Source organism: Mobula hypostoma, chromosome 13, assembly GCF_963921235.1.
Source record: "Mobula hypostoma chromosome 13, sMobHyp1.1, whole genome shotgun sequence".
Taxonomy (NCBI): Eukaryota; Metazoa; Chordata; class Chondrichthyes; order Myliobatiformes; family Myliobatidae; genus Mobula; species Mobula hypostoma.
In genome coordinates, this window is record NC_086109.1 from 66,719,806 (window position 1) to 66,733,111 (window position 13,306).

Sequence of the window (13,306 nt, forward strand, 5' to 3'; positions counted from 1 at the left end):
ATGACCAATCTGATGATGAATTGCACTTGAATTGTACATTCACACAATGCAGTGGGCCAAGAGCTGGACGATGGGATCAATAATGCTGTGTGCCCTCTGGTCAGTGTAGACACGTTAGGCCCAATGGCTGTTCCACTCCATAACCAACATTTATTGCTTTCCTTTAATTAAACTTGAACTTCATGGATGCTGGGTCCCTTTAGTTAAGAGTTAACTGCCTTGCTGAGGTTCTGGAGTGTAGATAAACATGATGGGGTGAGAATTGAAAACTTCCTTCCTTTAAAGACATTAATAAGCCATCTGGGATTTTATGATAGTTCAGTAGTTATGTGGCTGTCATTGCTCATGCCAATTTTTTTTTAAATTCCAGATTTATTTAATTAACTGAATTTAAAATCTCTAGTAGACATTTACAGCTGGTTTGCAAATCCAGTTGCATATTCACGGTGTTGCTGTTTATTAATTTTTAATATACTGTGTATTTTTGCCTGCCTTCTGCTATTGCACAATGTTGCTAGTTAACTTTAGCTATATATCTGACTCATGCTTTATAGAGTGATATTTGTGGAATGTTCACCATTTTGGTTACTTGGTTGTCAGTCTTTGGTGTGAATACTTGTGGTTACTGTTCACTATCCTAGAAGAGAAGTACTGAGAAGGGACTCTGATAAAAGCTTTTCATTTTCCAGGTTATCTACAAATTACCATCTTCACCTTTCTCAAGACTTGTAATGTGAAAAAATCTTGCTTTTAGTTTGGAATACTGTTTGCAACTTATGATGAAATCTTGTGCTACTGCACTATTTTAGTGTCTGCCTTCTTGGGTTAATATTATAAAGAACTCACATCATTTTCAAAATAAAAGCGAATTCCCCACTAAACTCCTCCACCCCCCCCCCCGCAACCCACAACAGTGTCCTAGACAAAATATATCTATGAGCAAACACTTTGAACTGCAGCATTTCAACGGGATTACTCACCAGTATCTTCTCCAAGGCAAATGGAATACACAATAGATGTTGGCGTAGCCTGCAATGTCAATATGTGAAAAATGATTTAAAAATACAGAGATGAAGAAGCACATTAGCTGCGGATGCTGGGGAATCTGAAACATAAACAGGAGGTCAAATGGCAAAGAGAACAAATATTTCATATCAATGAATTTTAAAGCAGTTAATCTGGTCTTCAGTCTGATAGCAATTCATAAAAGCTTACTATATTTTTTTCTGATAAATTTAGTTAAAATACTAATTGCTGACAAACTTTCAATATCCACCATTAATTGCCCCTGGTGTTGAGCTGCTGTTTTGAAGCAATGTTGAAGGCATTCCCCCCCCGCCCCACAAGATATTGTGGAGTTCCAGGATTTAGATGTATTGGTGACGAAGGAATAGTGAATTAATTTCCAGTCTGGATGTTGTACATCTTCGAAAGGAAACTGCTGGTGATGATTTTCCCTTGCTTCTACTGTCCTTAACCTTGGTCATAGAGGTCACAGGTTTGAAAGGCTCTTTTGGAGAAACTTGTCACTTAATTGCGGTAATTATGAAGAAGGCATGCACTGCAACCATATTGATTTAGTGGAGGAGGCAGGGAATGTTTAAGGTGATGGATGGGGTGGCAAGCAACTGTTTTGTCCTGGAAGCTATCAAGATATTGACTTAAAACTGCAATCATGTAGGCAATTACATTATATTTGAGATTATTTGATCATACTCTTGACTTGTGCCTTGCAAATTGTCAAAAAGCATTTACATACCAGGAGGTGAGTAACTCACCACAGGTTACCTGCTCATGTAACCACAGTATTTATGTCACTGGTCTAATTAAGTCCACAATCCCTTCCTTGATGTTAGTGGTGGGGATCTCAGTGCAGGTGTTGGTAAAAGTTAAGAGCAGGTGTTTCAATAGTCTCTTGCTAGAGATGGTCATTGTGTGGTGTGAAGGTTGCTTCCTTTTCATTGGCATGCTTGAATGTTTGCAAGGTCTTGCTTTTAAATTGGTTTATTGCCTTCAGAGTTCCAAATGGACTTGAACCCCTGACTAATGGTGGAAGGAAGATCATTGAGGAAGTAATTGAGGACCATAACAAATGTTTGAAAATTGGTTGGGGTGTTGTTTAGGTTTTCCCTGGACTTAAAGAAGTAAATAATAAAGATTTTCTGCTATCAGTGTATAAATGTGTTTCTTTCTTCTTTGATCAGTTTATGCTCACTGTGAAGTTTTCATTCAGAGAAGGATTGAAATGTGGTATTTTGCATTTGAATATTTACCTTCTCAATGCAACACTTGTATCCTATTAGGAACAGAATTTAATCCATTGAGGCAGCAAAAAAAAATCCTATTTAATGCTGATAAGGTTTAAGGGTTGCTTAAATTTCTTAAACCATAATTTTCTCTGAAGTCAAAATCAAATTTATTGTCATATCTACAAATACACAGGTAATGAAAACTTATTTGCAGCAGCACCACAGGCATATAGCATCATATAAGCAGTATTTGCAAGAAAAACATAAACTGAACATACACAATATTTACAAGAAAAAGTTAAGAACAAAGAAGTAAATAAATGCACTGAAGCTATTGACTGATTTTATTAAATAGCTGCATAAATGCAATCTGATAGCCTCATTCCATTTATATCTAATTTTCCACTAAATTTTATACATTGAGGAAGGATGAGTCCTCATGTGTGATATATTGTTTAGCCTTGAGATGAATGGTATTGTAGATAGGCTTAATTGTGCTTCAGCACAGCAATCGGAAGCAATGACAAGTTATATTTTCCCAGTGTATTTTTAGAATTCCAGTTAGAACTATATGTATAGACTATTTTGAAGTGTCTTGAGTTTTCAGTATTCATACTGTTGACTGGAGAAAGCTTCAGGCTCTTGTGCCACTAATTGAAATGTAGCTGGGAGCTACAGAGTAGCGCAGCTGAGAGAAAACCTGTTTGCCTTTAGGCGATTAAGAAATTCAGTGCAGGATTAGGCCAAGCAGCTCCTTCAGAATGCTTTGCCATTCATAAAGATCATGAATGGTCTTCTACCTTACCCCTGTTTTCTAGTCTTGTCTCTATATCCCTCAATTTCTTTAATATCCAGGAAACTATTGTTGTCAATGAATGCGGCAATCGAGCCTCCATGACCCTCTGGGTTACAAAATTCCACAGGTTTTCCACCACCTGAGTGAAGAAGTTTCTCCTCATCTCAGTCCTGAATAATTTAACCCCTTTTCTGAAACTCTTCTCCCTGGTGCTAGGCAGAGGAGGCATTCTCCCTGTATCTAGCTTATCAAGCCCTTGATGTATTTTGTACATTTTGATGGGATCTTGTTTTAGTCTTCTAAGCTCTAAGGAATACTGTTCCAGCATAGTCAGTCTTCCCACATTATGTTACAACTACCATTCCTAGAACCAATCTCCCTTGCAATTTGTCTCTGTCAAGGACATAACTTCTTAGCCAAAGAGAACATAACATCGCAATATTCCAGCTGCTGTCTCAATGAGACCTTACATAATTACACCAGCATTCTTACTCCTGTGTTCACCTGCGATTCGGAAATTGTGTAGAAGCACTCCTGTTAACAGATTGACAATGAATATGTACACTTTGTTGTGTCAGAGGTAAATGTGTGGAGCTTCTGGCTCAGTAGTAATTAAATAATCAGAAATATTTTTGCTTCCTTCTCCATCATAAATCTTGTTTTGTCTTCAGAGGGCTGGGTTTTGACTTTTTGTGTTTGTCTTTGGACCGTGTCACAAACTGAGCTCCCTCAACCCAGGCTGTCTCCAGCCACTGACAGAACATCTCAGTGCCAATGTCCTCTTTGACTCTGATCTGAGCCAATCAGCAATATTACATATGCCCAACTCAGTAATGTCGCTTATTTCTCTCCATGCCTTTGTAATCTGTGGTAGAAAATCATGCTTTTAAAAATTCCCAATGTGGACTGACAAAATCTACGCTCAGCCAGCCTGCCTTGCACCTTGCGGCATCCATAAAGCTCACCTCAACTGAATCTCTGCTACCAATACTTTAATTTATACCAAATCCCATTCACCCACCACCTTTGCAGATCTACATTGACTTCTGCTCATCTTGTATTTATCTGCCATCTTAACAGTGAGCTTTCCTTTCTCTGCAGCTTCCTCAGTCCTTCAACCCTGTGGGGTTTCTGCACTCATGTCTGTGCACATCCCAACTTCCACTTGCAGTCAGTGTCCAGATGCCTTGGCACTGATCTCTGGAGTTGCCTTTCCTTCTGACTTCAAAAGTTTTGGTCTCATCTTTTTGTAGTTGAGTCCTGGTGATTTTTTTTTCCTGCAAAGTGCCTTGGGATATATTTATTTATTGATTGATTTTACTTGGAGATACAGCACGAAAGAGGCCCTTTTGGCCCTTCGAGCCCCCTGCCCAGGAACCCACTGGTTTAACCCTAGCCTAATCAAGCGATCATTTACAATGACCAATTAACCTGCTAACCGGTATCTCTTAAGACTGTGTGAGGAAACTGGAGCACCCAAAGGAAACTCGTGCGCACGTGAGAAGGAACGTAGAAACTTGCATATGGAGGACACTGGAAATGAACTCTGAACTGTGAAGCTCTGAGCTGTAATAGCGTTGTGCTAACTACTACTCAGCCATGGCGCCCCAGATTAAAGGCTGTCAATAAATACAGGCAAATGGATAGAGGGAGGAGAGTTACCTTAGTGATGAAGGATTAAGTCACATAATTCAATGGTGTAATGAATGGTAAACAACCAGGGAACTTTAAGTAAAAGGAATAAACTCTCATGTGAGTTGTGTATTTGATCCTGCAATTTTTAGCGGGAAAGTTGTGCAAAAATCAGAAATAGCAAAGAATGCAGCAAAACATTACTGTTTTTAACTTTCATATATAATGCCATTAACAAATAATCTTTTGCCTTGAAAAATGATAAATTTATGAGGTAACACCCACAAAATGCTGCAGCAACACAGCAGGTCCGGCAGCATCTGTGGAAATGAATGATGTTTCAGGCTGAGGCCCTCCATCTGGTCTGGAAAGGAAGGAGAAAGATGCCAGAGTAAGAATGTGGGCAGAGGGGAAGGGGAACAAGGTAGACAGTGATAGGTGAAGCCAGGTGGATGGGTCAGGGAGGAATGAAGTAGGAATCTGTAAGAGTTGATAGGTGGAAAAGGCAAAGGGCTGGAGAAGAAGGAATGTGATGGGAGATGAGAATGGAAGAAAGGGAAAGAGGAGGGTCACCGGGGGAGGTGATAGGCATGTGAGGAAAAGAAGTAAGAGGCCAGAGTGGGGAATTGAAGAATAGGGAAGGGGTGAAGGAAAACTAAATTACCGGAAGTTGGAGGAATCAGTGTTTGAATGCTCTGCTATTGACTGCACTATTTCCTTTGGGTGCTCTAGTTTCCTCCCCCATCTCAAAGATATTTAGGTTGATAAGTTAATTGACTCCAAATCCTCTGACCATCTGGGGAGTAACGTTGATGGGACTATTGGAAGAATAGGTTATAGGGAAAATTAGGAGAAATGGGATTGCCCTGTGAGCTGGCACAGACTTGATAGGCCAAATGGCCTTATTCTCACATCATCTACTGAAGCTTCCATTTGTGGTGACACCCTTCTCTCTTTTAACAGATTGACGAGCTTCCGGAGGGAGCTGTGAAACCACCAGCAAATAAATATCCTATTTTCTTCTTTGGAACTCATGAGACGTAAGTATGCTCAAAGAATAAAAGATGGAAATGGTCAGAGCTATTTATTTGGTTAGAGAAAAAGTATTTTGTTACAAATCTGAATCTTCATGGAGACTTCTGAAAATAGATCTGATAGAAATCCTTTTGAAGAAATTCCAGCCAGATATTTACCGTAAAACTAAAAAAGTTTGTATTTTTTTATATATCTGCTGAGTCAAGAGAAGCTATTTTCCCAGGTAGCTATGGTAGATAGTCTAGAGATGCTGCTAATGGATAATAATTGTTTGAGCTCATTGTAAGTTTCAGGGCATGTCATTTACTGCCTATTTAGAGCCATCAGGGGTAATTTCGCATTCATGTATTTCACACATGAGTGCATTCTTTAACTTTATCATTTACAAGATATGGGCAAGGGAAGGTATATTCCCTTTTCCTAATTTCTCTTGAGAAAAGGATGGTGATCTACCTGCTTGAACTTCTGCAGTCTCTCTGGTGTATGGTCCTTCCACAGTGTTGGATAGGCAATTCCATCAGTTTGAAAACTGACTCGGAGTAAAGAGATCACTTGCAGGTTGGTGGGGGCATACTACCAAGATGCCACATGATTCACTATTTGTATCAGAGGCTTTATATGTAAAATCAAATCACAATTTGACAATTCACGATCGAGAGGAAGCAATTAAACTTTCTCTTGTGGGAGATGGTTAATGCCTGGCATTGTGGGGCACTAAAGTTATGTACAAAAAAAAAAAGGCTGTTGCCTCGGTGGGGCAAGCTTGAAGGCATGTGACCTCCTGCTTTTATTTTTTTTGTGTTTTAAGTTCTACGCTACACTATCATTGAAGATGTTGAATTTTTTGGAGCTGCCTCTTCCTATCAGCTGCTGTGAAGTAGAAGAATTGTACACACAAGTACACTTTCAGGTTAAACAGAAGCATATTTGATCAATAGATCTTTTAACTGCGGGAAGAAGAGGGACACAATCACCTTTTAGGTGGGCACACACGCATATTTTCACTGATTGGATAAGGCATGTATTTTTATATGCATTATGGAAATGCACAATATGTTCAGTTATCATCTTTTAATCAAGCAAGATCAGCTATCATCCTTTCTTTGAAGACTCCTGCCTTCTAGTCCCATAGCACATCATCAGTCAGTGCTAGACTATCAACCACGTCTCCTCAAAGGGCCATCTGTGATCAAAAGGCCTGCTATTCCTAATTGTTTCCCTATGGTGACCATTTACTTCCAACAAAAACCTTCTCTCCTTGCTTCTCTACAGAAGTTACTTGTCTCAGAAACAAATCTGTGCCCATTTTAAAAACCTAGTCCTTTGCTAAGCAAGACCAGTGTAGATTTCTTTAAAAACCATTATATAACTTATTAGAATCAGAGATCTCAGAATCAAGTTTAATATCACTGGCATATGTCATGAAATTTGTTAACTTTGCAGCAGCAGTACAATGCAATATATGATAATAGAGAGGGAAACTGAATTACATTAAATATAGACATATTAAATAGTTAAATCAGTAGTGCAAAATATAGGAAATAAAAAAAACTAGTGAGGTAGTTTTCATAAGTTCAATGTCTGTTCAGAAATGGGATGGCAGAACTGGAGAAGCTGTTCCTGAATCGTTCTGTGTGTGCCTTCAGGTTTCTGTACTTGCTTTCTGATGGTAACAAGGAGAAGGGGGAATGTCCTGGGTTGGGGGGGGTGTCGTTAATGATGGAGGCCGCTTTTCCGAGGCACCGCTCCTTGAAGAGGTCCTGGATTGTAGTGAGGCTAGTGCTCAGTACAGAGCTGACCTATTTTACAACTATCTGCAGCTTGCTTCAATCCTGTAAAACAGCCCCCACTCCCCCCCCCATACCAGACAGTGATGCAGTCAGTTAGAATGCTCTCCACTGTACATCTGTAGAAGTTTTTGAGTGTATTTGTTCACATACCAAATCTTTTCAAACTCCTAATAAAGTATAGCCGCTGTCTTGCCTTCTTTATAACTGCATCAATATGTCGGGACCAGGTTAGTCTCCTCAGAGATCTTGACACCCAGGAACTTGAAGCTGCTCACTCTCTCCACTTCTGATCCCTCTGTGAGGATCGGTGTGTGTTCCTTCGTCTTACCCTTCCTGAAGTCCACAATCAGCTCTTTCGTCTTGCTAACATTGAGTGCCAGGTTGTTGCTGTGGCACCACTCCACTAGTTGGCATATCTCACTCCTGTATGCCCTTTTGTCACTACCTGAGATTCTACCAACAATGGTTGTATCGTCAGCAAACTTATAGATGGTATTTGAGCTATGCCTAGCCACACAGTCATGGGTATAGAGAGTGTAGAGCAGTGGCCTAAGCACACGCCCCTGAGGTTGATTGTCAGTGAGGACAATATGTTATCACCAATCTGCACAGATTGGGGTCTTCCGGTTAGGAAGTCAAGGATCCAATTGCAGAGGGAGGTACAAAGGCCCAGGTTCTGCAACTTCTCAGTCAGGATTGTGGGAACAATGGTATTAAATGCTGAGCTGTAGTCGATGAACAGCATCCTGACATAAGTGTTTGTGTTGTCCAGGTGGTCTAAAGCTGTGTGGAGAGCCATTGAGATTGCATTTGCCATCAACCTATTGTAGTGACAGGCAAATTGCAACAGGTCCAGGTCCTTGCTGAGGCAGGAGTTCAGTCTAGTCATGACCAGGCTCTCAAGGCATTTCATCACTGTAGATGTGATTGCTCCCGGGCGATAGTCATTAAGGCAGCTCACGTTACTCTTCTTGGGCACTGGTATAATTGTTGCATTTTTGAAGCAAGTGGGAACTTCCGCCCATAGTAGTGAGACGTCGAAAATGTCCTTGAATACTCCCGCCAGTTGGTTGGCACAGGTTTTCAGAGCCTTACCAGGTACTCCATCAGGACCTTCCACCTTGCGAGGGCTCACTCCCTTTAAAGACAGTTTAACATCGGCCTCTGAGACAGAGATGTCAGGGTCATCATGTGATGCAGGGATCTTCACAGCTGTAGTTGTATTCTCCCTTTCAAAGCAGGCATAGAAGGCATTGAGCTCATCTGATAGTGAAGCATTGTAGGAAGTAATTTCTTTGTAGGCCCTGCCAGAGTTGTCACGCATCCAGTCTCGCCTCCAACCTCATTCGAAATTGCTTGCCTCCAACCTGCTTGTCTTTGTGATGTAGGAGGAAACAGGAACACTCTAAGAATCAAAGAGAGCACAATGTATAGGCAAAACATCATGGGCTTGAATTTGCAAAAAAATAATAGACATTAAATACTTTTAAATTCAGTCGCCAGAATAATTGGTCTTCATCAATGCAGTACCTGCAAAACCTTTCACTGGAATTGTCTTAGATTATTAATAATTAGAATTAGGAGATGGGACAGAATATGTTACAATTTATTTTCTTGATGGCATTGTAAGGTAATGCAATGGGTGACTGATGACACATATTTTTCATAATAACAACTGTTCCACATAATTCACAAACACCATCACTGAGTTGTTCTGTTCACTTTTGAGTGATGGTGTCTGATGTAACGATGTCAGTGTAAGGTGACTACTTTTATTTTCTTCATGAAGTAAAGGGCTGCAGCTTTTGTTAAGCACATAAAACTGCTCTCGCATATTTTATTCACAAAATCCTACATTGTTAACCCTGACTCTCTTGGACCAACACAATAGCTTTGAAGCTGCTGGAGTTTTGGGAGCAGTCCACTACTGTGTGGTTTGCCCAGTTCATGCTGCAAGAAATTGCTGCAGACAATACCAAATTTTACTCAGCATCACTAAGTTGTCCCTCTGCAGCCAGAGTGATGAGTCTACTAGAAGACCTGCTTGAATGTGATAAATATTGTAAACTATCTTTTGGACTGTCTGAGTTGCTCTCCTAGGTGACGCTAAGCCTTCAGAACTAATGGACTACATGCTCTCTCTCCTGGGAAATCACCATCCTAGTTTTAATTTTAAAGAACCCTTTATGCAACAAATGCCTGATCAGATTCACACAGCCCTTACTAATGCATGCATGTAGGACAATGGGAGCTTGCTAAAATGTCCGTCAGTCTACACTCAGCCAGGCAGAGGTGTGTTATTCCTCCTCCTTTCCCTGTCTCTATAAGCCCTGTCAGCAGAGCCTCCAGTAGACTCGTGTCCATGGCTCTGAACCAGAATATGCTGAGTCTATATTGTTACTACACGTGCTTCGGCACGGACGCCAAGAAGTGCTGATCACCATGCAGTTTTGATAGTGCCTGCGCATCGGGTCATCGAAGGTCTGCGAACACCACAGGTTCCAGCTGTCAGGGTTATCTATTGTTCATCGTGGACACTCTTTTCGGGCAACTCTTCCTGTGTGACACAGGCACTCAAGTGAGGGGTGCTGCCAGCATTGCCTGTTGATTATAAGGCAGAGAGTGAAGGCCCCTTTCTAGAAGGGCCAACAGCAGTAGGATCCGGATTTATGGGATATGGCGCACGACACTCTGCTTCAGTGGATGAAGCTACACATGGGACTTTGTCTTGCCTAAAGTTGCTAGACCTCTGCTTGGCACAGATTTCTTGTGTGCCAAAGGACTGTTAGAGGATCTTAAGAACTGCCAGCTTGTGGACGCAAAGGACTTTGGGTCATTACCCTCTACCTCAGTAAGTTCTCCATGATGACTCTGTCTAGCGCATTCACCACCACATGTGAATTCACACGCCTACTGGGTGAATTCCCAGACCTCTCCAAGCCCTGATGTTCAACTGGCGTCATAAAGCATGGGGTTGAGCACCACATTTCCACAACTGGCTCCCACATACGTGGACTGGACTCTGAAAAGCTGGCCAGCGCAAAGGCTGGGTTTGCTAACATAGAAACATAGAAAATAGGTGCAAGAGTAGGCCATTCGGCCCTTCGAGTCTGCACCGCCATTCAGTACAATCATGGCTGATTATCCAACTCAGAACCCTGTACCTGCCTTCTCTCCATACCCCCTGATCCCTTTAGCCACAAGGGCCATATCTAACTCCCTCTTAAATATAGCCAGTGAACTGGCCTCAACTGTTTCCTGTGGCAGAGAATTCCACAGATTCACCGCTCTCTGTGTGAAGAAGTTTTTCCTGATCTCGGTCCTAAAAGGCTTCCCCTTTATTCTCAAACTGTGACCCCTCGTTTTGGACTTCCCCAACACCAGGAACAATCTTCCTGCATTTAACCTGTCCAATCCCTTTAGAATTTTATATGTTTCAATCAGATCCCCCCTCAATCTTCTAAATTCCAGAGAGTACAAGCCTAGTCGATCCAGTCTTTCATCATATGAAAGTCCTGCCATCCCAGGAATCAATCTGGTGAACATTCTTTGTACTCCCTCTATGGCAAGAATGTCTTTCCTCAGATTAGGGGACCAAAACTGCACACAATACTCCAGGTGTGGTCTCACCAAGGCCTTGTACAACTGCAGTAGTACCTACAATGCTCGGCATTGTACGCAGATTGAATAGCCTTTAGGCTTCACCTATCCACATGGTCCATAAGCCGAATGGTGGTTGACATCCATGCAGTGATTACCAGAACCTTAACAAGGCCACCACCCCCCAGTCATTACTCAGTCCCATATATTCAAGCGTTTTTGGTACGTTTAGCTGGAAAGATAATATTTTCTAAAGTGGACTCAGCCGTGGGCTACCATCAGGTGCCTGTGGGCACTGATGACATTCCTAAAGCTGCTGTTATAACCCCGTCTGGCCTGTCTGAGTTTCTGTGCATGCCGTTTGGGCTGAAAAATGCAGAACAGGCTTTTCAGCAACTCATGGACTCTATGTTAAAAGACTTAGATTTCCTTTTTGTTTACCTGGACAACATACTTTTCACCAGCACATCTAAAGCCAAACGTTTATCACACCTTTGCACACTGTTTATCACACTCTGCACATCTCCATACCCTACTGGTGCACCCTCTCCTCACGTACCTGTAGCATTACTACTAACACCTCAGACTATGCTGTGGGTGCTGTGCACGAACAGTTGGTTGGAGCCTTGTGACGCCCTTCTTTAGCAGGCAGCTCCATTCTCCCCCCCTCCCCCGCCGAGAGGAAGAACCGCGCGTTTGACCATCAGCTTCTCATCGTCTGTCTGGCTGTCCGCCATTTTCTTTTTCTGCAGGAGGGTCGGCATTTCAGTGTTTTTTGACCACGAACACCTCGTGCGTGCAATAGCCAAAGTGTCAGATGCTTGGTCTGCACAGCAGCAATGCCACCTGGCCTACATTTCAGAATCAGTGACAGACATCGAAAGGAAAAATAATGCTGTGGCTGATTGCCTTTCACAGGCTGATGTCGATGCTATGCACGTCAGGATTGTCTGTGCTGACATGGCAGCCGACTAAGCTACTGACCCGGGGGCTCTTGGCTTACAAGAACAGCAGTCACAGGCTTGCATTGACAGATGTCAAGTTCAGAGATGCAGGAGTTTCTTTCCTGTGCAGTGTCTCGACTGGTTGCCCATTGCCCCATAGACCCTGCAAACTGGAGGGATACTGTTTATAACTCCATTCACGACCTCTTGCATCTGGGCTGGAAGGCTTCACAGAAACGGGGTGCTTTAAAGTTCGCCACGGCCTTAGGAAAAACGCGTGAGACTGGAGTGCTGCCTGTGTTGTGTTTCAGTGGGCAAAAATTAACCATAACGTTCGGGTACCATCAGTACCTTTTGATATCCCTGAGCAACGGTTTGACCACGTCAGTGTGAACTTACGTTGACAATACCACCGGGGGCCAGAGGTTGTCCCTCTAGCATTGATGACTGCAGCAGACATTGCTCAGGCGTCCATCAACACCTGGGTCCCTTGGTTCGGCATCCCATCTGTATTTCTACTGACTGCGGTCTCTGATTCACATCAGATCTCTGGGCCTCGACATTAAATTGCATCACACCACGGCGTAACACCCGCGGTGCAATGTCCGGTGTGCGCGGTTCCACTGTTCCATAAAGGCTGCTCTGAGGGCCTCCTTGGTGGACAGGTTTTGGCACGATCGTCTCCCGTGGGTCCTGCTGGGGCTCAGGACGACTCCAAAAGAGGACCTGCAACTCTCTACCGCTAATTTGATGCACGGGCAGCAGCTAGGGTGCTGGGTGATTTTATTCCTGACAATACGACCATCTGGTCAGCATCCCAGCAGCGTTCAGTCCTCCACAGTAAACTCAGTTCTCTTACACCTTTTCCTACCTCCCATCGTGGCATACAGCACTCTTGGGTTCCAATTGACCTGCGTTCTACTTCGTTGGCTTTTATCCACTGTGATGCACATTAAGCTCCCTTACAATGGTCCGTTCTGCATTTTGGAACAGGGCAAAAAGACCTTTATTGTAGACAGGAAGGTTAAACGTGAATGCACTTTTGTAGATCGCCTGACGCCAGTCCACCAAGTCCTGGATGGTTCCACTACCATATTCCCTGTTTCATGACATGACCCTGGACCTGCTAGTACTCGAACCACAGCGCATAGGGCCTGAGCCGGGCGGCTGATCTGAGCTCCAGACAGACTCACAATGCCAGTTTTGGCAGATCCTGGAGGGTGGGGGAAGGGTGCGATTTAGGGTAATATAATGGGCGAC

The 13,306-nt window shown here is 42.8% G+C and overlaps 1 protein-coding gene across 1 annotated transcript in view; it reads left to right on the forward strand.

The window, feature by feature from the left end:
- The window catches only part of LOC134355967 (hepatoma-derived growth factor-related protein 3-like), a 130,257-nt gene that overhangs the window by 49,782 nt on the left and 67,169 nt on the right, over window positions 1-13,306 (forward strand). The window contains exon 2 of the mRNA XM_063066522.1: window positions 5,641-5,717. Coding sequence (XP_062922592.1) covers window positions 5,641-5,717 — 77 coding nt within the window. The remainder of the gene's footprint in view (window positions 1-5,640; window positions 5,718-13,306) is intronic.